The 25402-nt window shown below is 41.2% G+C and overlaps 1 protein-coding gene across 19 annotated transcripts in view; it reads right to left on the bottom strand.

The window, feature by feature from the left end:
- Positions 1 to 25402, bottom strand: part of DTNA (dystrobrevin alpha) — a 221049-nt gene that overhangs the window by 172766 nt on the left and 22881 nt on the right. For 6 of the 19 annotated variants that reach the window (XM_041412842.1, XM_041412840.1, XM_041412847.1 and 3 more), the window contains exon 1: positions 6851 to 7056. The exons of 1 other annotated variant lie outside the window; for it this stretch is intronic. In XM_041412842.1, the coding sequence (XP_041268776.1) occupies positions 6851 to 6867 (17 nt within the window). In that variant the 5' untranslated portion in view covers positions 6868 to 7056. Of the gene's footprint in view, positions 1 to 6850; positions 7061 to 25402 lie in introns of those variants that run through there. 12 more of the 19 variants (XM_041412833.1, XM_041412834.1, XM_041412829.1 and 9 more) reach the window with 5 other exon arrangements.

Genomic DNA, 25402 nt, shown 5'->3' with positions numbered 1-25402 from the left:
AATTTATTTTTGCTTCCTGTAAATGAGAGTGGCATGAAAAATTATGTCTGTCTTCTTAGTTGATGCCTTTTTCACAGAGAATACACTGTTCCAACAAAAGTGGACATTAAAAAGTGTAACAGCAAAGATTAGGCCCATTCAGTCCAAGTTACCACCAAGTTGAGAGTAACTGCAAATGACAATCAGCCACCACCAATTCCCCCTTCAATGAAAATGTACTGTCCTGCAAAGAGTTCATCTGAGCCTGGAACTATAATTTTTTTTCTAAAGTCTTTAATCTCTAACACTTTTAATTGTATTTAGGAGTACAATACCAGATTTAATGTAGATAAAAAACTTATATTGGTTTGGATTCTCTTCAACCATCCACTACCTCCCTTATTTATTTAACTGTAAGATTTCTGAGATCATATTTACTTAGGGTCACATAATTGCTATTTGCCACTATCATTTTAGCAAGTTTCCTCTGTTTATCCCCACTTCCTACTATAAAATTTTTTTTCAGTTGCTCTGCTAGATTTTATGGCTGACCTGAAACTTTATAGATCAAATATTAGAGTGAGGCTGAATGTATTATTTACATATTTTCAGCAAGTTTCAAAGCTAAAGTTATGGAAAAGAAAGAGTTTCACCTATGCTAAAAGAAATCTTTAATTACTCTTTTGCTGAGAAGCCTTCATTCCTCCATTGTTTCACACACAAAAATTCTGCAGGCAGATACAACTGTTATTTTCCTGTCCCTATCACTGAACAGCTGCTGAGTTTATTAACAGCAGTCACACTGCATCCCCCAGGATGGCTCACAGGGAGCTTTAGAGCTTACAAGTGCAAGTGATTGCTCTGGCAGCTGAAGGTCTGCACCTTTGCTCATGACTTCTGCTTTGAACTGACGTGGGTCTATGGGAGACATGCTCAGGGGCTCCTTGCAAGCCACACACAGCCTCTTGTATTTGAAAATGTGTCTCCTCCAGAAATTTCCTCCTCTAGACTCCCTAGGCAAGCAGAGGAGAGGGAGAAAGGAATGCTGCTGAATTTCCACTTTTGAATGTGCTGCCAGGCCGCCTCACTTGCTGTGACTGTGTTTGATGGGTCATCAACTCTACAGCTGGAATCAGGGGGAAGACAACTCAGAGCTTTGGATGAAGAGGCCTGGAAGGTGGCAGAGAAAGAAAGATGGGAAGCCAGGACACAGAATAAGGTGTAGGGGAAGTAACATGATAGACAGCATTGTCAGAAGTGGGGGTTTTAAGGAAAAATCATGGCTTCTCTACAGAATAGCCTGGCAGAGAACATAGCTTGATTCTCAGCTTTGTTAGGTTCTCCCTGCATTCCTGTGCCAATCAGCATAATACAATTTATAGTTGCATTAAGCTTATATTATTTATTTTCCTTAATGAGACATGGAAACTGATAAAAAATTTAAGAACAAAAATAAAATCATAAAGCACTTTGCATTTTTTGTTAGATCTGTTTGGAAATTTGTTCAATCTGTTTGGAAACAAAATTGTTGGTGTACATTCAAAGAAAAGTTAAGTACTTGCTATCATAAGAGCAATTAAAAATATCTATCAAATACCAAGATAAAGGACTGGGCAGCTCTCCTAGATTAATTTTTCAAGCAGGTGAGAAAGCTTTCAGTGATTCAGGATAGTTAGGATTCTGTGTTAAAAAAGTGACAAGATTTCAGAATTGTCAACTCAGAAGTTAATAAATTATTAAATCAATGTGTTGCCTTTGTAATTTGATGTATTTTTTAAGATGTAAAGGTAGTCATTCTCAAATCAATTTATAGGAAATACAAGAACAATCTAAAAGCAGGGAATGAACTGTATTTCCGTATCATGCAAATGATACAGTACATCTCTTAATCCAATATAAATGAGTTGTGAATTAGAAAGAAACAGGGGGACAGAAACTTGTGATAGCCAAATAATCATTGCTTTATAAATCTGAAATGAATCAAAGTGTTCCCTGATCTGCTTCCAAGGACAATGTTGCATTAAGAATGAACGCGCACTGAAAAGGTAGTAATTACTAGAAAGCACATCTGTTACAACAGGAATTTTTAAAATGTAGCAGGAAAGCCCAAGATTACTTATTCTATTTGCAGCTGTTACTTGGTAAAGAGTACTCAAGGACAACTTCAAGCATGGTCCTCTGTGCTTTGCCTTTGTTTACTTTCATTGTGTTTAAAAAAAAATTAGTCACAAGTTGTCATCAAATTGCTTTGAAAGTCTACTTGCTGACAGACATTTCTGTTTCTGTTTCATTTTCCTGGGGTTTTTCTTTTTTTGTTCCACTTAGTGCAAATTTTCTTACAAATTTACAAAGAGGTATTTCATCCCAGACTAGTCTTAGCCTTACCATAGATATAAGAAGAAAATAAGAATGCAGCATGTAGGTACTACTTTTCAACCGTTGATCCTGGAGCACTTCCCAGAACCAGGCAAGTATCACCACCACTGCTCTCAGAGTGGGATACACCAAACCCTCTCCCTCCATGGCTTGACAAAGATCACAGGCACAGACGCTGACTTGTTCCCTCCACTGCCCCAGGGAAGGTTATGCTCAGCAAACAGCTATCACCATGCCAGCAAATGAATTAATAAAGAAAGATTCATCATTTCCACTGCTCTCCTATCTCTTTATTACACAGAGTATAATCCCCAAATCAACTTTTAGAGCAAGAGGCCACATAATTGGTTCAGACACAGGAAGGAGACAGTAAAACTCAGTTTCCAGTAACACCCCCTGCCAGGAATAATGTTTTTTTGAGACTGTTAGGTGTTGGGCATTCTCTCAACTACCACAGATGCAATTAGATGCATTTTTAAGCATCCTGTTAGTGGGAAGTATGACTGTGCTTCCAGGAAAATCACTGCATACCATAATAATTAGCCGGGAAGTTCTTTATTCCATGATACAGCAAGAGCTGGAATGAATAGTAAGTGCAGGAGATCCGATATCACTTGGACAGACAATTTCCTTGGGCTTCTACTCATGGGCTCAGAGGTGATACTATGGCTGCATATGACATAATAATTGCATTCGTTTGGGGGTTGGGTGGGTTTGTGGTTTTTTTTTACCAAATTACAAAATTACAGAATTGAGGCTTTCTACAGTGTGGTGCACCATACAGACTGTCATACTCTGCCAAAACAAATTACTGGGAGAAGAATCAGGAAAGGAAAATAAAGGAAATTGTATCACTATAAGCTGCTTCTTTGGGGCTCAGAAAAACACCAGCGCATTGTCAAGGAGCCATAGGGAAACAGTCCTTAAACTCCTCACCAACCAGTTCCTAATGACTCTTCCATTTTCTTACTTATGGCAAAATGACCACTGCAAAAAGCTTGAAGATAAGGCTAGAAGCAAAGTTTTACAAAGGCAAAAAAGATCATGACAGAAAGAAAACAGGAACCATGTACAGCAACTGTAAAATCTAGCAAGGAAGTATTTTTAATACCCATATTAAAGCATATCCTTGCTACTGGTTTTAGCATGGTTTGCAAAGAAAAAACTGTAGGAACTATTAAAGGGGAAAAATGCTGCAAACCCATTTCCACCTCAGAAAGAACGACGCTTTCAAACTCTCATGACAAAGTCACAACAAAATGGTACAAAAAGGGAGGGACACGACCTGCCTCCTTGAGAAGGGGACATGCTACCAGCCATGACAAAGCAGTGCTTCTCCCTAGGAGACACCAAACAGTCAGCTCCTAGGAAAAAGCATGGATGTGCTAGTGATGCTACTGTACCAGCATCAGAGCAGCACCTCAACCACTCACACAGGACATGAAACGAGGAGGCACCAGCTTCTTCAATGTTCTGACCCCTGCTGGATCCCCCTGAAGATCAGCACCTTCATGATCTCTGCTCTCTCTGCAGCAGCAAGGGGCAAGGGCAGGGGACAGGCTCCCTCTCACCATCCCATCCCCTCTGTCTCAACAGCACTTCTCCATTTTTCCCTGTGTGGGATTATTGGGGGTTCTGGGAAATGTGAGGAAGGGAAGGGAAAGCTGCAGTGAGGAAAGAAGACCAGAAGATCAAGAAGAGCGTGTCACCACCCCTAACAACACCTTGTTACAAAAGGCTTTAAGAAAATGATGTCTGCTTCTCTCTCCTTCCTCCCTCCCCACTTCCCAACAAATCCTCGTAACCTAAGGAGCACAAGACTAGTGAGGGAGAATGGGGAAGGGAGAGTAAGGCAAGTAGAGGAAAGAGGTTCTAGTCCCTGTGTCACGTCCTGATAAAGCTACCACACCCTTGCCCAAAAACCTCACTCACTTTCACAGTGCTGTGTAAGTACCATTATCACTGAGCACATGCAGTATCACACTCACCCTAATCAGGAAAAATTCACCCTAACAGCTGGCCAAGAATTTTCCACTTCAGTAAATATGCCAACATTATAATAACTTAGAATTTGTATCAAATACACCTATATTTTCTATGGGAAAATACCACTTTATTGAACATTTTCCATTTATTGGAAAATTAGGACAATTGGAAAATATTGTTTCAGGTGAATTAGGTACACCAGAACACTTTTTAAAGTCAATCTAATACCACAATGTCGTTCTTTACCCTGGGAACATCCTGTTCCGGGGCCAGATGCTCATTCCCTTCCAGGAGTGAGGTTTTTCAGGCAGCTTCACTTCCCAGAATTCAAAATATGTTTCTTTGTGACAAAGCTCTCCAGTGCCTCTTGGACATTTAATTATGGGAGAAGGGTCTCAGATAATGAAATGGGAACATCATGCTCCTGAACTATAACTTCTGAAAAGCAATACACTGTGGTAGGGAAATGCAATTAAATTTTGAACTGACTCAGGAATTTCCCATGGAACATTAATTCTATTTTCTGCTCACCTCTGAATGTCAGTCTATTTTTCTCTTTCAGTTTAGGAAGCTTATAAAAGGTGCAGTGAACCCCTACTTCTAAATCTGTGAATTCTCCCTCCCTCCTCGGGGAGGCCACAGCCATGGGAAGAGTGCATCTGCAAACAGAAGCCTGTTGTGTTAAACCTTATCAGAGGTGATGCCTAGCCTGAGGAACTGCTACCTAGATACCAAACAGAGAGAAATAATAAAGGTATTTTTACCCCCTTCCAACCCCTTCTGGTCTGCAGGGGCTTTGAGAGCTCACATGACTTGCCTGAAGCTGCACAGGACCCTGTGCAAGAGCCAGAAACTAACCACAACTTCACCAAGACTCACTGCAAGAGTTTTACATCTTGACATTTTTCATCTCAAAGGTCTCCCACTTCAATACCAAAACAAATATTACAGTAATTTCTTGATGTAACATACAAAAATTCCTTCATGTCAGCAACTGTTGGCCTGGAAATTCAGCCCAGGACTGAAGCGTTGAGCTAGTCAGAGTTGCTTAAAAGAACACCCAGCTACTACAAACTGTAAAACAACTGGCTTGGATTTCGTTTCTCATCCCTACATCCATTTTTTGTGCCAGATTTACCTTAAAGTTATCTATCTCTTTCTTCTCCATCCCCTACACCTAATCACACAAAAACCACTCCACAGCAGATTCGCTCACCCAAACACACCCAAACGTTTTGCAAAATTCAGGCAAGCTGACCAATAGGGATGAATTCCATCAAATGCCAGAAAGATACCAAAAGATACCAGACACATCATCTTTCCCTGAAACAGAGGAACTGTTTCTATTTTAGTTCACCCACTTTCACATATTTTGCACGACACAGACTGCCATTATATGCATCTCCTCAGCAGTGATATCTATAACCAAAAATGTCAGGCGTCTCAGCTATCCGCAGACAGCACCTATTTCCTATGGTTATTACGGGCAGTACTAACACGTCAGGAATTCTGAGTATGTTTGGGTGAACTGACACCAGATCCAAAGTTAGGAGTTCCTCTACTATGAGTGTAAAACACACATGCCCAGAAAAAAAGATAAAAACAATTCTGGCATTTAGATGACGCACACTCAAAGCCCAGATGCAGATGAAACACTTAGACTACAAGTTCTTGCTACATAACAAATAGTACATCTAATTTCCAAATGAGTTGCTGTATTTTAAAATCCTTTTGGGTATAGGAACACGACAACTTCACCAGAAATGTTTCAGAAACTGCCTGAAAAAGACATTGATCAATGAGGCAACTTATCTGCCAGATACTGAAATTACTTCTGATAAGTTCCAGAAAGAACACGATAGCCTGAATTTCCTTTTTTACTCAGAAATTCACTAAGTGAGGACTACCAGGGGAATGCACAGATTTTTCAATTACTGCTAGAAGGACTTTGTTCAAAGAAAATGATAGCCAAAATGTTTGGGATTTTTTTTTTTTTTTAAATCAAACTCCCAGTAAAAGCATTATTTGGGAACAAACAAACAAGAAGGTTAAATTTAATTAACCCTGTGCTGTAATCAAATTCACCCATGAGGAAATAGTTTGTGAATGAAACCATGGCCAAACAAGCAAGCAAACACTGATTACATCCCCTCTAACAGGGAAAACAACTCTTTTCAACTTTGTAATAACAAGCAACATTTCAAACATCATGTCCCCCTAACGAAGAGCAAAGGTACATGACAAAAATCATCTGTTAGGAAAACAGCACTCCAAAGTACAATGGCAAAATAAAGCCCAACACCCTCTAGGTATGCCAAGAAAAGTTAAGACTTCACTGAGAGATAAAGGGATTCAGTTCCGTATGGGGAAAACGGGAGACTAAATCGCCCGGGGTAAGCATTACTTAAGTATCCACCTCATCCTAGAGGAACTGCCAGAGTGCTCTGAAAGCAGCAGGAAAGCCCAGAGGAACCACCCTAGCAAACGCAGAGGCAAGCTTCCTACTTACCCCACTGTATGCACCATGATCTCTTTTGCCACCTTAGTAATTCCCAAGAATCCAGAATGATGTTATTTTTTTAGGGAATTTTACAGCTGCTAGAAGAGACAGAGGCAAGCTGACAAGCAGAACTTTGCGAGAAGCCAGGCAGAGAGGGATGAATTTAAACCTTGGCTCAAGATGCTGTGTATTCTGCGTCTATCTTTAACTTCTAAATGATTTGGTTTCACATTCCTCTGAAGTCCTGCTGGCAGATGCCTTCGTGGAGCTTTACCAATCGCAGGCACCCTGCCCCCCTCTCCTCCTCTATCCCTCCACCTCCCTCCCTCCCTTCCATTCTCCCAAGCTGCCACTCCACCCCCATCCGCCCCATCCCCACCTCTCCTCACTCACACACACACACACAGAGGGGGTTGGATGGCAGGATTTCACGGGCTTCCAGCCTCGGCTGCCCGCCCACGTCTGAGGGAGCCGCCCGCCCCCGCGCCCGCCGCGCTGCCGGGCACCGGGGCCAGCGGCCCGGCGAGCAGCGCCTCAGGGAGCCTTCGGAAATCGGGGCAGGTACCTGAAATCACAGCTTGTGCCCACTCAGGCAGGTCCCTGAGCCCCAGCGCCACCGACCGAGCCGCGGTCCTCAGCGGGGCCCCCGGGGCACACCTTCCGCGGGGGAACCCGGGCAAGGGCTGGGGCAAGGCAGCAATTCAGCCGCTGCCGCACGAAGGTTCGGCAGAGACTCATCGGCAAGCTTACAGCACTCCGACTGCACAGCGAGCTTTAGGGAGGAAGGACATTTTAACAAAAAAAAAAAAAAAAAAACAAAAAAAAAAAAAAAAAAAAAAAAAAAAAAAAAAAAAAAAAAAAAAAAACAAAAAAAAAAAACAACAAAAAAAAAAAACCTAACCCAAAATAAAATATATAATAAAAAGAAGTTTATACCAGATCTTGACTACAAAGCTTCTAAACTTCACTCTTAGTCCGTGGCTCCTTACAGTAACAATGTATTGCAATGTTGTTTAGACTCTGGAGTAACTAGACTACAGATTAATGATCAAATTCTAGGTGACCGAAGTGTGGGAAACTCCTTCCATGTAACTCCAAAAGCCAGTATCCGTACCAGAGGTTGCTAGTGTTGACACAAACCCCTGACTCTTAAGATCAGCGTTTTCAAGGAGGAGATTTTAATGCTCAAATGCATATTCTGTTGAATAGTGCCGGCCATCAAGTCTGCCTTATCTCGGACATGGGTGGGAGCGGAACAAGCCACAAGACTTTATGTAAAATGTATGAATTATTGAACACTTTCAGTTGCAACAGGAAAACACCGATTGCCAGTCACACCAATTCAAACAGAATAACCTGGTAAATGTCTCTGTTTCTTGGAGTCCTCAGCCTTTGTCTGAGCCGCTGCCAAGAGGGGGTTGTAGGGATGCAGCCAAGCAAGCAGCGAGCACAGGTTGGGGCAGAGGGGGCAAAGCCAAGCTGTGCCCAGAAACCCTTGGCTGAAACCACGGTTTGAAAATGCCTTGCCAATGCCCAATTTCATGGGGCATTACACTTTTCAGAACGCCAATGTTGAGAGGCTGGACTGATACACTAGTAAAAGTAATCAAGCATTTACTTCAGGCTAATGAAGGAAACTGGTCAAACTTGGAAAGCCTCAAGGGGGGGGTAAAAAAATCAGCCAAAGGGCTGTATCATAGGGCATATTAAGAAAGTCTCCAGATCTCCTGACTGCTTGATAACATGCATAAAAATAAGTGTGTTTGAGAATGCATATAGCATATATAGTCTGATGAAAAACAGTAACTCCACAGTAATTTTCATGGTCAGTCTGCATACGCTGAAAGGCAAGAGCTCTTCTTAACCTGGACTGAGCTCAGGTTTGTGGGCCTGGGAGTGTTGCCAGCAACACAGAAACATTAAATAACAAATCAGCTGACAACTCCCAGAAAGTTGAAGGACTTCTTTTGAATCACTAACATTTGTTACTATTAGCAAAGCCAGACCTCATTATGTTCAATACCTGCCTTCGAGAGCACGTTAACAACTCCAGCTAAACATGACATGGACTTCCTGCCAGTCGAGGAAGAAGTCACTTCACTGCTTTTTCTCAGGATTCCTGATACAACTCTTCAGGGCATGTGTCTATTATTCAGGTTGAGGAGCTGCAGCAAACTGCAGGAAAGCTGCCTTGTCTGGCACTGCTTTCTGACACAGCAACCTCTAACACTGCTGGCTTATAAATCACTCAGAGCACAGAAAATCAGAGCCAGAGAATTCCTGTTCAAATGGTGCAAATTCATATAATGCAGTGTGTACATCAGGTAATTCTTTTTCCCAATTGTTTGTAAAGATGTCAGCCTTGAAGGGCAGACAATCACTAGAAGCAGAGACCAACTGTTAACATTAGGTTTTAAAAAGTACAGTGCTTAAGATGCTCAGAGAGACAAAAGAACAAAGAACAGTCTTTGTGCCTTTGTTGGCTGAGGGCTCCCTTCTAATTAGGGCAACAAGGAAGGAAGAAGCTCCCCTTGGAAGAAGGTGTGATGGACAAATGTGGTGATTCAGAAATGAAGTCATGAACAGGAAGGATTAGGACTGAGCTGTTTTATAGGACTTCAAACTACCTCTAGAGAGTGCTTAAGTGTTAGGGAAAACAATGGCAGGGAAATCCACGGAAGTACATCCACGCTTTTATCTAAGCTTGTACGTTTCCCTTAGTAGATACAGAGGGAAAAGAGATTTGGCTTGGAATCCTCTAAAAAGCCACTGTTTGCTTCCCGTGCTTCCTAAGAGGGTATTTAAAAACCTAAGAGTATGGGGAGGGGAAGAGCTTTGGAAAATGATGCTGGAAGTTACTGGGAAACCTTGGATGTCAACATGGACAGCATGATCCCAATCCCATGAATGAGACAGCCAGAGGTCATATGTCCAAAAACCGTATCACACAAGCCAAAGGAGAAGACAGGTGTCCAGTTTCCTCAGATGAAGAGCTGTGCAGGAATACCAGGGTCGAATGTGCAACACAAAGCACACAGCTGCGAGATTTACCACTGCTGTGACAGGGAATACTACCCTGCCAGCAGGGTCTGTTGCTAATAGCCAGCATCAAGTTTAACACATCAGGGACTTTTGTGGCATTAGATTTGAGATCTATGAAAACACATTAATAGTAAGTTCTTGTGGAGGAGTGGGAGCTCGACTTGGAGCTGGCACAGGAGCAGACAAGGGACAGTAATTTGGTACCAGTGACAAGTGTAAAGAGGTAACATGTTTGGAGCCATGTGACTTCCTACTCATTCCCAATTTAGCCAAGTGCCTAAGAGGCATGATCTGTCCCTTCATGTTTAGCTATTTTTAACATGCACAGAATTTGCTCCTTGTCTCCCCTTGTCTGTCAGTGTCTTCAATTCATTAATCTTGGCAGTCTTAAGATTTGGGCTTACTGGGACAAGCAACATCTTCTTCCCTACGGGCTCAATCTTTCTAGGTCTTACTCAAGAGTATTTCTTCCTCTTTGGAATGATCTTGTTAACCTCTGCAGATGTTTCAGCACAGGTTTGTCCAAGAGTAAGAGCTCTGGAGTAGAGACTGTAATTGCACTGGCAGGCACGCCGTTCCTGCCCGTCACAACAGATTCAGCACTGTTTATTCAGTATTACTCAACCTGCACACCCCTCACTGCCCCAGCCAAGCCTACTCAGCTATGTACTTACACCAACAGGGCTCTCCAAAATGGTCCAGCAGGTGGGCTTTGGACAAGTGTTGATCCATGTGCTGCTTCTCTCCTGCCTACCACTTTTTTTTTTTTTGGGTTTTTTTTTTTATTTTCTTAAAGAAATGAGGGACAGCTATTTTTTTTTTTTTTTTTTTTTTATTTTCTGAAAGAGATGAGGGACAGCTATTGCAGCAGTGGGGACAGGGAGCTCTTGGTGGCAGCCCCCAAGCACCCACTCCCTTGCTGCCCCCCCACCACACAGCCTCCAACACAGCAGGGTATACCTGTCCTGGAAGGAAATGCAGGGGATGGACATGGCATCACCTAGGGCAACATACTGCCCTGGTCTCCCAGTGTCTGGGCACAACACTCCTACCATTTCCATGAGGCTCACTGGTAATGGCAGGCAGTTCAGTCACTGAACATGCTCAGATGGGTTAGCTCTGCTATTTGTAAAACACATGCAAATTGTTTGAACTCTTAATAAGCATTAATAAAGTAAATGGGGAATGCACTTAATGCATACTCTGTGACCATTTTTGCAGCAACATAGAATTTTCTGAGCTGGCGTTTCTGTTCTTGATTTCTATGTTTCTGTGATTCAAGACATAGGGAAAGAAGGGAGATCATCCACAGTCACAAATTTAAGCTTCAGGAATAAATAATATTTTCAGTAATTCCATTTTACTAAACAAAGGAAAAATCTATTGTTTACTTTTAAACATGTCTGTCTTTTTGCTATGTCCTGTATTTATACTTTTGGTAAGAGTTTTTGGTATGAACTCATGGCTTAAACCAGTATTTACCATCATATATAAGCATGTTACATGCTCAGGAGCCAGGATATGAAGACTTTGGCTTTACTCTTGTACACAAGAAAAAAGTTTTAACATTAATTATGAAGTGTTAAGCAACTTTTGAAAAACTCTGTGCCCTTGCCTTCAGCAGATGCATTTTCAAGCTCAATTGAAAAATACCTAAGCAGAGAACTAGAACAATTCTGGTTCCATTTATCTTTACACCAAATACAGGAAAAAGACTACTCTTTTTTGGGAGGCACCCAAATTGATTAACAAAATTAGGATCTGAAATATAATAAAATTAAGATCAATTTTTAAAAAATGAAGTTTTGTAGGTAAATTGATAATTTTACGAGACTGAAAAATATTTTTCTAAAAAGAAAAAAAAAACCAGGTAAACCTAAGCCCACAAAGTGCTGAGGCCTGGAAAAGTCTTTCTGGAACTGGTAGTGCTCCTGGATAAATAAAAAGGCTGCTTTCAGACTTTCTAATATCATCTATTATTTGTCCTCTACCTGGAAATGCTGAACTTTCAAGGTTTGAAGTGACAGCTATAGTTCATTTAAGTCACTTGGTGAGCAGCGCACCTAATGAAGATTGTCTTCCTCAGGATTTATGATCCTCTGCTATTTATTGCTTCCAACAACAGTAATCCCTGTTTCCTCTAAACTCTCATGATCACTCCTGCCTCTCAGGACAGGAGAGCTGCCCACCTCTGTATCCAGCTTCATGCAGCCAACCTGCACTGCCCACCTTCACAATAATCCTTTTAATTTCCCCAGGCCTCCATGATTGTTCTTCTAGATACTGTCCTCAGTTATCAGAATTCCCAATTCCCTTCCACTTTCCCTTCTACCTACCTGTGGAAAAAGCAGAAAGCAGGTGGGGCAGCTTGATTCAGAGCTGTGTGTGCTCAGACTGAGCAGCCAGCACAGGTGGGAGCTGCTTTAGGAAGGGAATGTTGCATGTCCTGTTGTTTTTTGGGTTGATATCTTGGATTCCACTTCAGGAGAGTCAAGGAGAATCAGTACAGCTGAGATTTCTTCCTAGGTGTTTAATTTAGCAGAAGGTGTCTAGTGAGTTCAAAACTACTGGCTGTGGCCAGGACTGTGAGACAAACAAACATAGCATGATTGTGTTCCCTTAAAAAGCCAAACTCTGAGAATAAAATAAACAAACAGCCCACATGCCAGCTACAAAGATTCATGACACAGTCTTTGCTCCAGGAGAAGATGCTCCTTCAATGGTAAGAACCCTCTGCTGCTTTAGAGGCTTTATGTCTGGTCTAACCAAGTATACAAAAGGTAGCACACACTGCTAATTAACAGAGCTCATTGCAGCCTGCTCTTGAACAGGAAAAGGGAAATGTTTGTGAAAATAAAGATCACAACACCAAAACCTGTGTTGTCACAGCATTCACTTGAAAACAAAGTCCTTATTCCTGAAATTATTATATATTCATATTTTTGTTATGGAAATTGCTCTGTTATCCTGTGTCACTCCAGCACCTTGGTTTCATTGGAGTGCTGAATTCTGCACTGAAAATGGTTTCCAGTAAGTTATTTTACAAAAAATACAAACATTCTCTCTTTATATTTGCCTGGACAGACAACCCCAAGTTTTTTGTGGAAATTCAGCCACTGCGTGAAGTGTGCACGCAGGCAGACATGACTGTGGCTGCAGCGACAAACACACTTTTTCAGAACTGGAAGAGGATATTCTATGAAACAGATTCTCTGTTCAATTGAGCTAAAGGTAGGAACAATCCCTTTTCATTCATCCCAGATCCCACCAAAAAACCCTCCTGCTCTCAAATAAAACTCATTTTGTTTCACCCTCCGGATGAAAAACTTGGAATAGAAAGGATATTACTTTTTTTTTTTTTTCCTCCATAAAGAAAAAAATGCACAGCCAGAACATAGAAGGAGGCCTGGAAGTCTGAGAAACTGCTAATGAGAGCTGGAGCATTAATATATAGGCCACCAGCACGAATCCCATCAGATCAGTTATGTAAAAGCCAGCAGCGCCTGACTTGCTCTCTGAAATGCACCAGTGCCCTGCGGGGCTGGGGGAGCTGTCCCGGCCGCACCGCCTCTCCTTCCCTGTGTCCAAGGCAGCCCGAATCCCTCGGGGATGCCCGCATCCCTCAGGCGGGGGTCCCGCTGCTGCGGGGGCACAGGGACAGAAAGGGAGGGCTGGTCAGCCCCAGGGCTGCGCTGGGGCAGGAGCACGCAGGGTGAGACAGCCTGGGAGAAGCTTGTCCTATTGCTCCCTCTGCCGTACCCATCCTGTGCAGAAATCCCAAATGTCAGCGCCGACAGCTGGGATAAGGCACGGCAGCGCTGAGCTGCAGGGAGCACAGGCCTGGGAAAGAGACGAAGCGGCTGGTGACGAGGCAGAAAGCATCGCCACACTCAGGAGAGGGCACGGCACGGACCTTTGCGTGTCCCACCCGCAAACCTCTTTGCTGCCAGCGCTTCCAGAATAAAGCCTCTCCTTGGCACCATCACCTCGCTTTGGGACACGTATTTAGATCATGATCTCATCTTCGGATTTGGATGGGTGTTCAGATCAGCACAGAGAAAGGCCCAGGAAGCTCCCTTGGCAGGGCAGGCCGAGTCCCACATGAGGGAATGCTGCAGCAGCACCCCCCAGCAAAGGGGGAAAACAGCCCACCCCGAGTCACATCAGCGCCACGCCACGTCTAAACAACAGGGAACACTGGGAAAAAAGGAGAAAAAAAAGCAAAAAGGAACGGGGAAAAGTGGCTTATGGTAATGAAGTCAATTAATCATGTGGTAATTAACAATCTGATTGTTCTAGAGAATGTTTTTTTCTAACTAAAAACCACCTGAACACAACTGCAGTCAATAATCTCACCCTGTAACCTTTTTTTTTCTGAGGGCTGAGAATTTGGCAGAACTGGATACCACCTATGGAAGACATTAGCAGCTGCCATGAAAGCATTTGTTTGAACACAGGAAAAACTTGCACCCCAAGGAAAAGTACATATTCTCAGACATTCAAACATGACAATGTGTTTTCTGCAATCTTCATAGCAATATTTCAGTTACTCCACACTTTCCTCTTAGCATTAATTTATGAAAATCCAAGCTAGAGAAAAAACCGTTTCAAGGAAATGTCTCTCAAGCACTTTTTTTTCTGAGAAGGTGCACACTCATCAGAATAAGGAGGAGTGATGAGAAGAATCAGCATCTTCAGGAAAAGTGGACATTTTCCATAATAAAAGAGGGGATGAAAGGCTGGAGTGCAAGGTTAGGGCTTTGAAAATTCAGCCATACACTCATCTTAAAACTTCTGGAGAATCTCAAGAACTTTACACAACTCGTAAAACAAAACAACCCTTCTTAATAGCAATATGAGACTAAAAAAAATTAATCAGTGATTCCCAGAAAGGCAGTGTTAACAGAGAAGACCGCATTCACTTTTTTTCTTCATGCCCCAAGTGTTACTTCCTCCTATATTACAGAACATCTACCAGCTAATGAAACTACGGGAAACCAGACTTTATGATATAGCACGGTGATAAAATGAATTATATTTAAATGTCAATGGAATCTATGAAATAGAGCAAATTTGGAAGAAATCCATTCAGTAATTTTAAAGTTGTGAATAATTAGCATGGCATTTTCAAATGTACTTGATCAAATTCATGACCTAATTCTGCTCCAAATTCTTTAATTTTACTTTTTGCAAAGCTATATGAGCCATGCAGTACTACAGTAGTATTAGACTACTGCAGCAGTAGTGAGTCCTGCTGAAAAATTCTACCCTTAAATGAATGACTCCAGCAAAAGAATGGGACATGGCAATTTGGGGCAGAATGAAGCCCATTCTTTTCAAAGGCAGCACTCCAGATTTTCATAAATGCAAACAAATGCAGTTTGACCTCAGGACTGACACAATGTACCTAATTCCAACTGCCTAAGTTATATGGCAAGAAGAAGCTAGACTGGAGCTGAAATATAACAACTTCCAATGGAAAACTGAGATACTCTGAAACATTTTATCTGTAGCACACCAGTAATAATTACAGATTATTTTGACATTGTCCTGTTAAGTTCCATGATGAACAGCCACAAATATACCAAGTGTGAGGCAGAGACCAAGCACAGGTCTGGTCATAACCTCACTGTCAGATGTCACAAAGCTGTTCCTTTTTATAGCACCTCCCTTCCATCTCACTGAATTCATCATATTTATCCCCAAATAAAAGAAATTACTGGAGGTTTTTTTTTTTTTTCCTTTCTTAAAGAAAAGCACATGCTTTATCCAAGAGCCTCAGACATTCCAGTATAAATTATTTGTACTTCTTGCTACAAAAAAGTCTTGCTCCAGGACTTTGTGACAACGCTAACTACCTGAGGGAAATCAAATTAACAGCAGCTGAGACAGAACTATTAAAGGCATGTTTTCCCCTATGTACAGTAGTCTGCTAACATATCCACAGGCACTGAGAGAGTGAGGATAAAGCAAGGACATTTCTCTGAACCATCACTATCTCTCACATTACTGTCTATTCTTGTGAGGGAGCTGTGGATGCAGTGATATTGATAGGCACTGGGGTTCCCTGAGCCTCAACTCAAGCATGCAGGTTTTACAGACATGCACACCATGAAGACGGTAGCTTCCAAAATAAATCAGGCAAGCTTTTTGCTTAAGACTACAGAGGTAACTGCAAGGTTGTTGCTAGTTCTGAGCGTAATGATGCAAGGAAGTGGGGCACCTAAAGCCTCTCCTCTGCCCTCATGCCCTCAGGAGGCACCATCCAGCCTCCAGAGAAGACGGGTTTGGGATGGCACCCAGCCTCTTCCTGCACAACCTGCCAGGGCAAGATGCTCACAAAGGAGCTGTACTCATGCCCCTGCATTAACTCCTCCTGCTCAGTGAGGGAGATGACATCTCTGCTGTTTCCAGAGAAGGACAAAGACAAAATGCTCAGAGAGGCAGAGTCCACATTTGTAACTGGGAATACCACTCTGAAGTGCAGGCAGGAGACCACCACATCATGCCCATGCTGCTCAGGCATCACCTGAGAGGCCAGTGGGGGTGGGCTCGTTGTTAAACACCACGCTAGCAGTGGTAGAGACGTGACCAGGTCTCAGCTATGCCACAGGTTTGTTTTGTCAGTTTAGGAATTGACACATTTACTTCCTCCCTCCCACTTCTCATCTGCTTTGTCTACATAGCCTTCAGTAGTTTTAAGGTGGGTGTCATGTTTCTAGGTGCTCAGAGCAACTAAAACCTGAAGTACCTTCGGCCTCCTAGCACTACTGGGACTAAATATTGAACACCATTCAAGTAACATTTTTATTCCATTTAGTGAGTGGAAAAAATAACTGAGTTCAAAGAAAAATGCACCTTGCTTCAAAAGCCTCTTTAATCAGCCTCAGAATCTGAACCAATGCTGAACATAAAGATTTAAATTTGGCTTAATAAAAACTGAATAGACCAAAAAACAACAAAAGAAGTCTCTTTACAAAAGGTATGGATTCAACCCAGCCAGTAAATAATTAAAGCTCCTCTCTGTTCCCTTCCACTTTCTATTTTAAGGCTTTTCATTATATGGGATCAAAGTCAGCTCGAGTTGGAGAGAGTTAGACAAATCCATCACGGAGACAGAATGAATGTATGATCTCATCCCCTGTGACAGCAGCCCGACAGTACCACCTGTTTGAACTCGGCTCATACCACTTCTGATGACACTAACAATGTCAAGCAAATTGCTCAGAATTCAAGGTGGGGGAACACTCTCTACCAAAGCAAACCAAAAAAAAAAAAAAAAAAAAAAAAAGAAAAAAAAAAAGAAAAAAAAAAAAAAAAAAAAAAAAGAAAAAAAAAAAAGAAAAAAAAAAAGAAAAAAAAAGAAAGACAAACAAAAGGCAAAAAGGCAAAAAGCTGTAAATCTGGCATGAGGAATGCTTACAGGCATCAGCACTGCTAAAAGAGCAGCCACAGAAAGGGTTCAGATCCCATGAACATAAATCACTCTGGGCCCCAGAAAATCAGCTGTATGAAGAAAGACTCAAAAAAGAGTCAAATGAGAAAGCAATGCAAGACAGCTGTATAAAAAATTATAAAAAATAAAAATAAGGAAAAATAAACATCCTTATTTTCTCAAAATGAAAGAAAAAGAATACATTGAAGCCAGAAGACAAAATAATTAAGAGATATGAAAGGCAAGTTAAACAGGGAGTTTAAAATTGATAGGGAAATTTAAAAGAGATTGAGGAAAATTCTGTTCTATCTTTTGGAACTTAAAATGTAAGTTCACCCTGTGGAGCTGTCTGCAGCATAATATAATTGGGACCAGAAAGGACTATAAAAGAAAATATTAATTAGACTGTTAATGAATACCTGCATGTTCCCATTAGAAACTCTTCTATTTTAAAAAGAAATAAAATCCTTAATGAACCTTGCCTTTTTTAAGCAATAAAAGACAAACATTTATACTTCCTGACACAAACAATGATTAAGTGTCAGGGATTAAGATATCACCCTTGAGGGGAATCCCCAAGGATTAAGAAAATCCCCCTCTTGTCACATTATTCCGGAACTGTCAGCTGGCCAGTTCCTGAGCGCTGTCAGGAACAATGTACTGGCCCAGATCCAACACACCAATGTTTGGTTAACACTAAAGTTCAGTCAAAAGATTTCTGTCTAAAACACTTGTTTAAGGAAAAAGATGACAGCACTGTGAGTGTACCATAGAGCTTTATTTTCTAAACCATTTTTTGCTCTCACTGCCAGTAGCTAGAAGCACTTGAAGATTAAGGCAGCAAGCATACATCAGCTCTACTTGGTTTGGTGTATAAAATCACTTTGGTCTAGATCTGGGTCAAGATACACTATTTCACATCTTTGAACTCCTTGATGCGTTCAACACAAACTTGACTTCAGGTCTGCCACTGTACCAGGCAGATTTGCAGTTCTAGGAAGTTGCAGAGTACTCCGGCTGATTAAACTTGCAACTGCACAGATATAAGAGTCAAACTGTAAACTTATTTCAGATATAAAAAAATCTCGCTGCTGTGAAATTTATGCATTTTTTTTTCTCAGTCTACTAAGATGAAAACAAAGAAGCAGTTTAGCACTTCACTGGCTGAAAGACCATCAAAACATGCTCTGGATCAAGACTGCATTGCAGGACCTTTTCCCAGTGAGAACAGGCACTCTTGGGATGATTAGAGGCCCCCGACAATAATGTTCTCTTCAGTGACCTCATTAGCACCTGATGTGTAGGAACATCTTTAAATGTGTAATTTTCCTGTCTACCTTGAAATGGCCCTTTAATCAAACTCATAAAATTACTTTTATTCGGTACCAAACAGATAAATAAACCAATGTTATTCAGGCCCAACAGCTCTTCAAATGAAGGGGGGAAAAAAAAGCCTGTAATAAAAAAAATTAGATTGGAAATGTTTTGATGCTTTATGTGGGAGTTAGCTGTATGCAGAATTGAACTGTATTTTCTTGGTTTAGCTGAACTAAGCTGTACTGACAAGAGCATGCTGAATTAGATCCGGTTGTAACCCGAGGTGAACCTGCAGGGTAAAACTTACGTCACTATATTGCAGCAGTTCTTTCTTTTTTCCATGAGCAAATGTGGCTCACTTCCCTCAGTCCCTGAAATGCCATATCGTGTGTGGTGGCCATGGGGTAGAAGTCTAAATAGAGCATGTTTGGATTTATTCACTTCAGGCCTCTGGGATCAGAACTGAGCTACAGGGAGAGACTGAAATAAGACTACAAAGGTATGAAGGAGGCAAATGTGAATGTAATGGGGTGTTAGAATGCACCCTGTGTTTAAAGATATTTACCCATAATTCTGATTTGTACTTTTGGGCTTTTGCCTGTTCAAGGCAAAGTTAACACCGTGTTTCTCTCTCAAAGCCACAGAGGGACAGCTTGCCTTGCATTGTGGGGTAATTGACCCTAAAAGGTGACAATGCCAAGCCCTTCCTGGCTACATAACAAATATTTAATTTCTACAGCACCATCCACACAACTTTGCAGGATAAGATGCAACTCTCTTCCAAGAGCCTGGCAACTCCTTAGCACGAAGGCCAATGAGGACATATGGCACTTGGCATGCTAATCCCCTCTACCAAATTTCCACGGCCACATCACTGCTTCAGAGAGGTAACTGAGCAGACAGAACTGTTTAAGTTCTATCTCACAGCCAGGCCTACAAAACGTGCTCCGTGTTCCACCTTCAGGCATGTTGCTAAGCACAAAACTACCCTCTCTTTGCCAGAGCCAGCTGGCAGCCTCAGCGGCACAAGGCACAACATAACCCTCTGTTATCTCAGTGCCTCATGGCTCCTTTCTTTGCTAGCTTTATCCCTAACTTTCTGTGGCATGGCAGACCACATAGGTGCCCTCCCTGAATTAATCCACATACTTGGAGAAAAAGCAACTCTATTTGCAGTTGCACTAGATAGGTAATAGACCACAGGATATTTACCTGCAGCCCTGAAAGGAGTCCTCTCCCTGCTCAGTTGGAATGATAGGACACTGCAAAAGGTTTTTCCTTCGTTAAGTGCTATGTGCTAAATGTTATTTTTCAACTGTGTATAATTATTTTTTAAAAGAAATTCAAGTACATGACCCTGATACTGATTTTTCTTCAGCTTGTATACGATGGAGATGTTCTGGAGACACCATGATATTGCTTAATAAAAATATGAATCTCCAAATAATTTCATCACTTCAGACCTTGAATAACTAGAAATCCTCCTCCTACAGAATTTGTCATGATTTCCTCTCTTTGAGTTCAATGCAAGAAGTGCACAGCTAAATTATGCAGGACTATAAACTTACGTAACTGTTTGTAAGACAGAAGAACATAAAAAATATAGGAGCTTTAACAGTTAGGAATATAGAGAAGTCCAACATAGAACTGAGGCATAAACGACTTATCATTTGTTCTTCAGGTAGACAGGTTTACTAGTATTTAATTAGTATAAACAGAAGTAAATCTGAGAATATACTGTCATTTCCTTAGACATATGGATACCAAGAGCTGGCAGAACTAATCATGTTCAGCTACCTGAACAAACATCAATATAATATGTAGAAAGGTGTATTTACACTAAGAGATCACCCATCTCTGGTCTTAGGTGTATTTACATTAAGAGATCACCCACCTCTTGCCTTAGTTTCTCCTCTTGAACAGCAGTGGCATGATGAAGGAAGCACCAAAGGGGATGCACCCACATGGCTCACTGATACCACTTGCACACAATCTTGAGCATCACGCATAGACAGCAAGTATATGTAATTCCTTTCACTGCCTACCTACCACGAGGTTCATCAACAGTCTACTCATTAAGTCTTTTGGTAATATGCATTCTCCTTTTCTTGGAGCACATGTAGTCTCACATTACCCAGGAAGCCTTCTGCTCTCAATGCAAGAATCTGGAGGGAAATAAAATCCATCAATCCTCTGCCCAGTTTAGTAAATCTCTCACACTGTTTATCATTGCCTGTGGCCCTGCAACTTGAGCCCTTTGGCCCTCTGCTTGTGGGGCTCTTTAATCCTTTAGCTTTCTATCTGGATGGCTGTGGGCACAATTTGCCCAACACCTGGTCTCTTTTTCTAGTCCCTGATAAGGATCTTTGCTCTCACTTGTGGTCTCTCCTGCCTCTGCTGAAACAGCAAAGAGCCTTTTATAAGGTCATGTATATACACACCTTGTAGTCAGGTTTTCTTTGGCTTACAATGAAAGCCACAGAACAGCACAAATGAACCTGAAAGGGTTCAGGATGCAAGGTACCCTTGTAAAAATTACACTTGGATACAACCAGAAACGAGGATGAAAAGTGGATTCCTTAGCATATGATAGCTTTTCAGCATACTCCAAGCATGTGCATTTGGAAATTCTTGCAGCTGTTCCTCATGCAGATTACTGTTTGCAGCTCCCTTGCACTGTTCTCCCATTAGGTGTGTGAATGAAGCATAGAAACAATTTGTTTTATCGCCTCCACTCTCACAAAAGAATTAAATTAAAAATAGCAGTATTGCATCACTTTTAACAGGACAGTAAAATAGGACTATAATGGCTGCAGGTTTGGTCCTTTGCCGCTATAGCAAATCCTGTAATGGGAGGGAGGTTGCAGCTCTGCTTGGGATCCTTCTACTAGATTTTGCCCTGAGAAAAGGTTTGTTGAGAGGGAGATCACTGTGGGCTAAGTGCCAAAACCCATGCCTGTACTCTTGGTCCTCAGGCCATTTGGTTAGAGCAGCTGATGATCTGTTCTGCTGTTCCATCTCACGGGCAGCCGATTTCCATGGTGATGCTCTTCTAGAGAGACCTGCCAGCCAAGATGCATGGGGGTCCATTTTATTGAGAAAGCTGCTATTTATAGGAGCTTTACTGTAAACCTAATACCAGTGGCTACTTTTTAATTTTTACTTTCTCAGGGGCAGACAGTGGTACCAATAGCCCCAGTCTGACAGTTCCTCTCCTATCCTACAAGACATTGCAAGTCTGCACCTCAGGACATGGAGGGGCTAACAAAATAGCAGGACAGGTACTGCTGACATCCATTTGATACATTTTTCCAAAACCACTGGACATGAATCAGGTCCATGGCAGACTGCAAACAACAATCTGAGCTTTAAAAACCAAGAAACTAAAGATGTCTGCATTATGCAAGTGATACTCAGCTAACAAAGCTCTTCAGTTGCTCCCTAAGATACATTACACTCTGCTTACTGTTGGACTGTGAAAATGCACAAAAATACTTATCTGTGTATCTTAAACTGCTGTCAGATCTAAGATGAAGGCTACTGGGGCTAAAATAAGGGACAGAAACAACCTGTAGAGGAATTTGGTGTTTTGGCTTATTTAAATTTAACACTTTATACTTAAGGATGTATTTGGCCCCTGGTATTTAAGGATTTTCTCCACAGAACATTCATTAAGTCCTACAAGGAATGTACTTGTGCCATTCCCATCAATACTACTGGATTTAGAGGTGAATTGAGACTCACCCCTGCGTTCACAACACCAGAAAAAAAGCCCTTGGCTTCACAGAAGACAACAAATGTGCGAAGGAGTATCAAGGACAGAGGAGCTACCCAGAGATACTCCTCTGCAGCCTTTCAAACAGCACTTGGAGGAGATGTTTGCCCTCTGCAAACAGACTGCCATAGAGGAAGATTTGGGAGTAGGCTAGGGGCTGGATCACAGGGCCCAGCAGTCCACCTCAGTCCTGAGCACAGCATTCCCAGCAGCAGCTGACTTCAACCACGAAAACAGCAGTGGAAGAGCCAACCCAAAGTGTTACATCTCTTCTAGTCCTAGGTCAGTGATCTGCTTAAGTACTACTCTGCACACATTTTGTCATGCAGGAGTGGTGACCCTCTGAAAATTTCATGCTATGGATAGGAAAACCATTTAATGCGCTTCCCATAGTTTTATGCACAAATGCCTATAGCTTTTCCCTCTAATACATACATAAATTAAACTTCTGTGAGTTTTGTTACTAGAAAAAAAAAAACCTGTGAAACAATCAAGCTTTCCTAATGCTTCTGCCACATGCAGAGTAAGCACTACTGTGAAAGCTGTGTGCTCAGAATGTGTTAATTGCCAGGTCCCAGGAGCATTCCCTTTAGCCCACTCCACATCTTCTTATAGAACAGCCTTAACCACACTGTGAAGAGAGGCACAGACACGTATTTTGGAAGTCCATTATTGCTGTTTAAGTTTATAACATAATCATCAAATATAAAATTAATTCTTAATTAAATTCTGCTGTGGTTTACTACAATTCTGCATCAGTAGTATTTACTTACCCTTAAATTATTCTCAAAATACTTTTTACTTTTTAATATGATTAAAAAAGGTCCTTTTCACTAGAACACAAGTATTTTTCACTTAAAAGATAATGAAGATGGCAACTAGAGATTTATTTGTATCCTATATCCTAAAACCTTTTCAGCTGCTGTTGATTTAGAAAATATTATGAAGAAGACAAAGAACACTACAAATTCAACTTTAGTGCTCTGTTTTACATCTCTGTTGGACAAACAGCATTAGGACACGAGAGCCATTAACCTCTTTTGCTGAGGGTCATTGCATTTATGACATGACCGAAGTACCAGCATACACTTAATTGTAAAGGCTGTTTGCACATAAAATAACCAAATGGTCAAATTAAAATACCTTCCCAAACTCTGCATCTGTACTCTACATATTGCCACACAACTCTCAAAAACTTGCATGTCAATTTCCCCAGTAAGAGTTCAGAACAGTTTTCAAATTCACAGATGTTTAGAGAAAGGAAGTCAGTAGGTGAAGAAACTGTTTTTTCTATCAAAAAATATGACACTTTATTAGTAAGTGACAGAATTAATTTTTTCCTTTTTAAAAAAGTTTTTCTCTATAGACCAGGTTGGCAATTGCTTTTATTGTTCCACTGAGCTGTTCTACAATATCTTGAGAAGAAATCTTCCAGAGGCAAACTAAGAGAGCAAATTACTTTATAAGCAATATTTTCCTGAACCATTTTGTATTTTAAATTGTAGATAAACATGTCTTCACAACTGCTTTTCCCAATATGACCCTTTCCCTCATACCTCCAATGATGTCATTGTCCTGTATCTTAATTTCTCACGGTTCTGAGGTCACAAATTTTTATTACCCAGCTTCACCACAGGATCTATCTGAGGATCAAGACACGACATCAGAACACGACAGCTATGTCTCCTGGTTAGAAATCTCAGGTCTCTACAGTCTTGCAGACATTTCTTCTGCTTTTGTTGACTTTTTACTGTTTTCTCAGAGCTACTGAATTATTCATCTGTCAACATAAATGTAGAGTTCATCATATAAATATGTAAAGTCACCATTTTAGAGTAGACATCCGAAGACAAATTCATATAAAAGCTTTTGATAGATCATTAACCCTGCATAGCAAAAGACACAATATACCACAAACGTATATAGTAGGACTGAAGTTGAATGTAAACTCTGAGTAGGGCAGTATTCCAGCCTACTCTCTGCTGTGCTACTTTTTAAAGTAAGGCTTCTATTCTGATTTGCAGAGCCAGTCCCTGCTTCTTGCCTCAGTTGATACAATCCCAAAAGCGACGTTCATCTCAACAAATCTATTAGACTGCGTCAGAAAACTTCCTTTCTCTGTACTAATATTTGCTTTTCATGCAGAGCAGCTACTCCCTACCAGGTATGTTCAACCTGGACATATCTCTTGGCAAGAAATCTACAGATCTGAGTGAAACAACAATAAGCTAGAACTAAATACTCCCAAAACACCCAGTCAGTATTTTTACCTTTACAGCACAGGTCCGTGGACATGATAAATATAGGACATGTCCATGTGTTCTGCTCACCTAGACTACAGAGAGAATAAAGGGGACAAAAGACTTATTTGTCAGTGCTTAATTTATTACATGAATTTTATGCATGGTCAGTTATACTACATAAAATAATCCTAATGCTAGTTCATGCATTTTGCAGTCAGCTTTATCAGATAGAGTCTGAAGATTCAATTATAATTTAAAAAGAACAATTACCTTTTAAATAACAGCTTGAGTTAACAAAAAGAACAGATTTATCACTCAGTGGCAGTAAGATCATATTCTAGGTAAAGACAGCCTGAGCAACTAAGCTATGGAAAAACCTGTTCAAACACTCAACGTTTGACTGCAGTTCTTGTAAGATATTCATAGTAAACTCAGCAATGCCAATCTGAGCAAACATTGGGGCAAACCCCAAAAGACTGATTTGGTTTTGATTATCATTTTACTCCATTTTACAGAACAAAATCACACACCAACTCTAGAAAAGGAGTTAAGAAAGTAGACTAGGATTTGCTGTCTCCGAATGCAGTGTCTCTCTTCTGTTACCAGCAAGTAACCCGGCAAAGCCAGAAGTTAGGATGGCCAGTTCATATTATCGTATGATCTGTATGACCATCTTCTGTCCTGTTGCCGTCATCTCTTCCCTGGATGGTTAGACAGGAACAATGAATACACCAAAACAACAGGAGATG

Source organism: Onychostruthus taczanowskii, unplaced genomic scaffold, assembly GCF_017590055.1.
Source record: "Onychostruthus taczanowskii isolate IOZ18803 unplaced genomic scaffold, ASM1759005v1 scaffold4, whole genome shotgun sequence".
In the NCBI taxonomy this organism is placed as follows: domain Eukaryota; kingdom Metazoa; phylum Chordata; class Aves; order Passeriformes; family Passeridae; genus Onychostruthus; species Onychostruthus taczanowskii.
The sequence above is the reverse complement of the archived record's forward strand: the minus strand, read 5'-3'. Positions and strand labels throughout refer to the sequence as shown.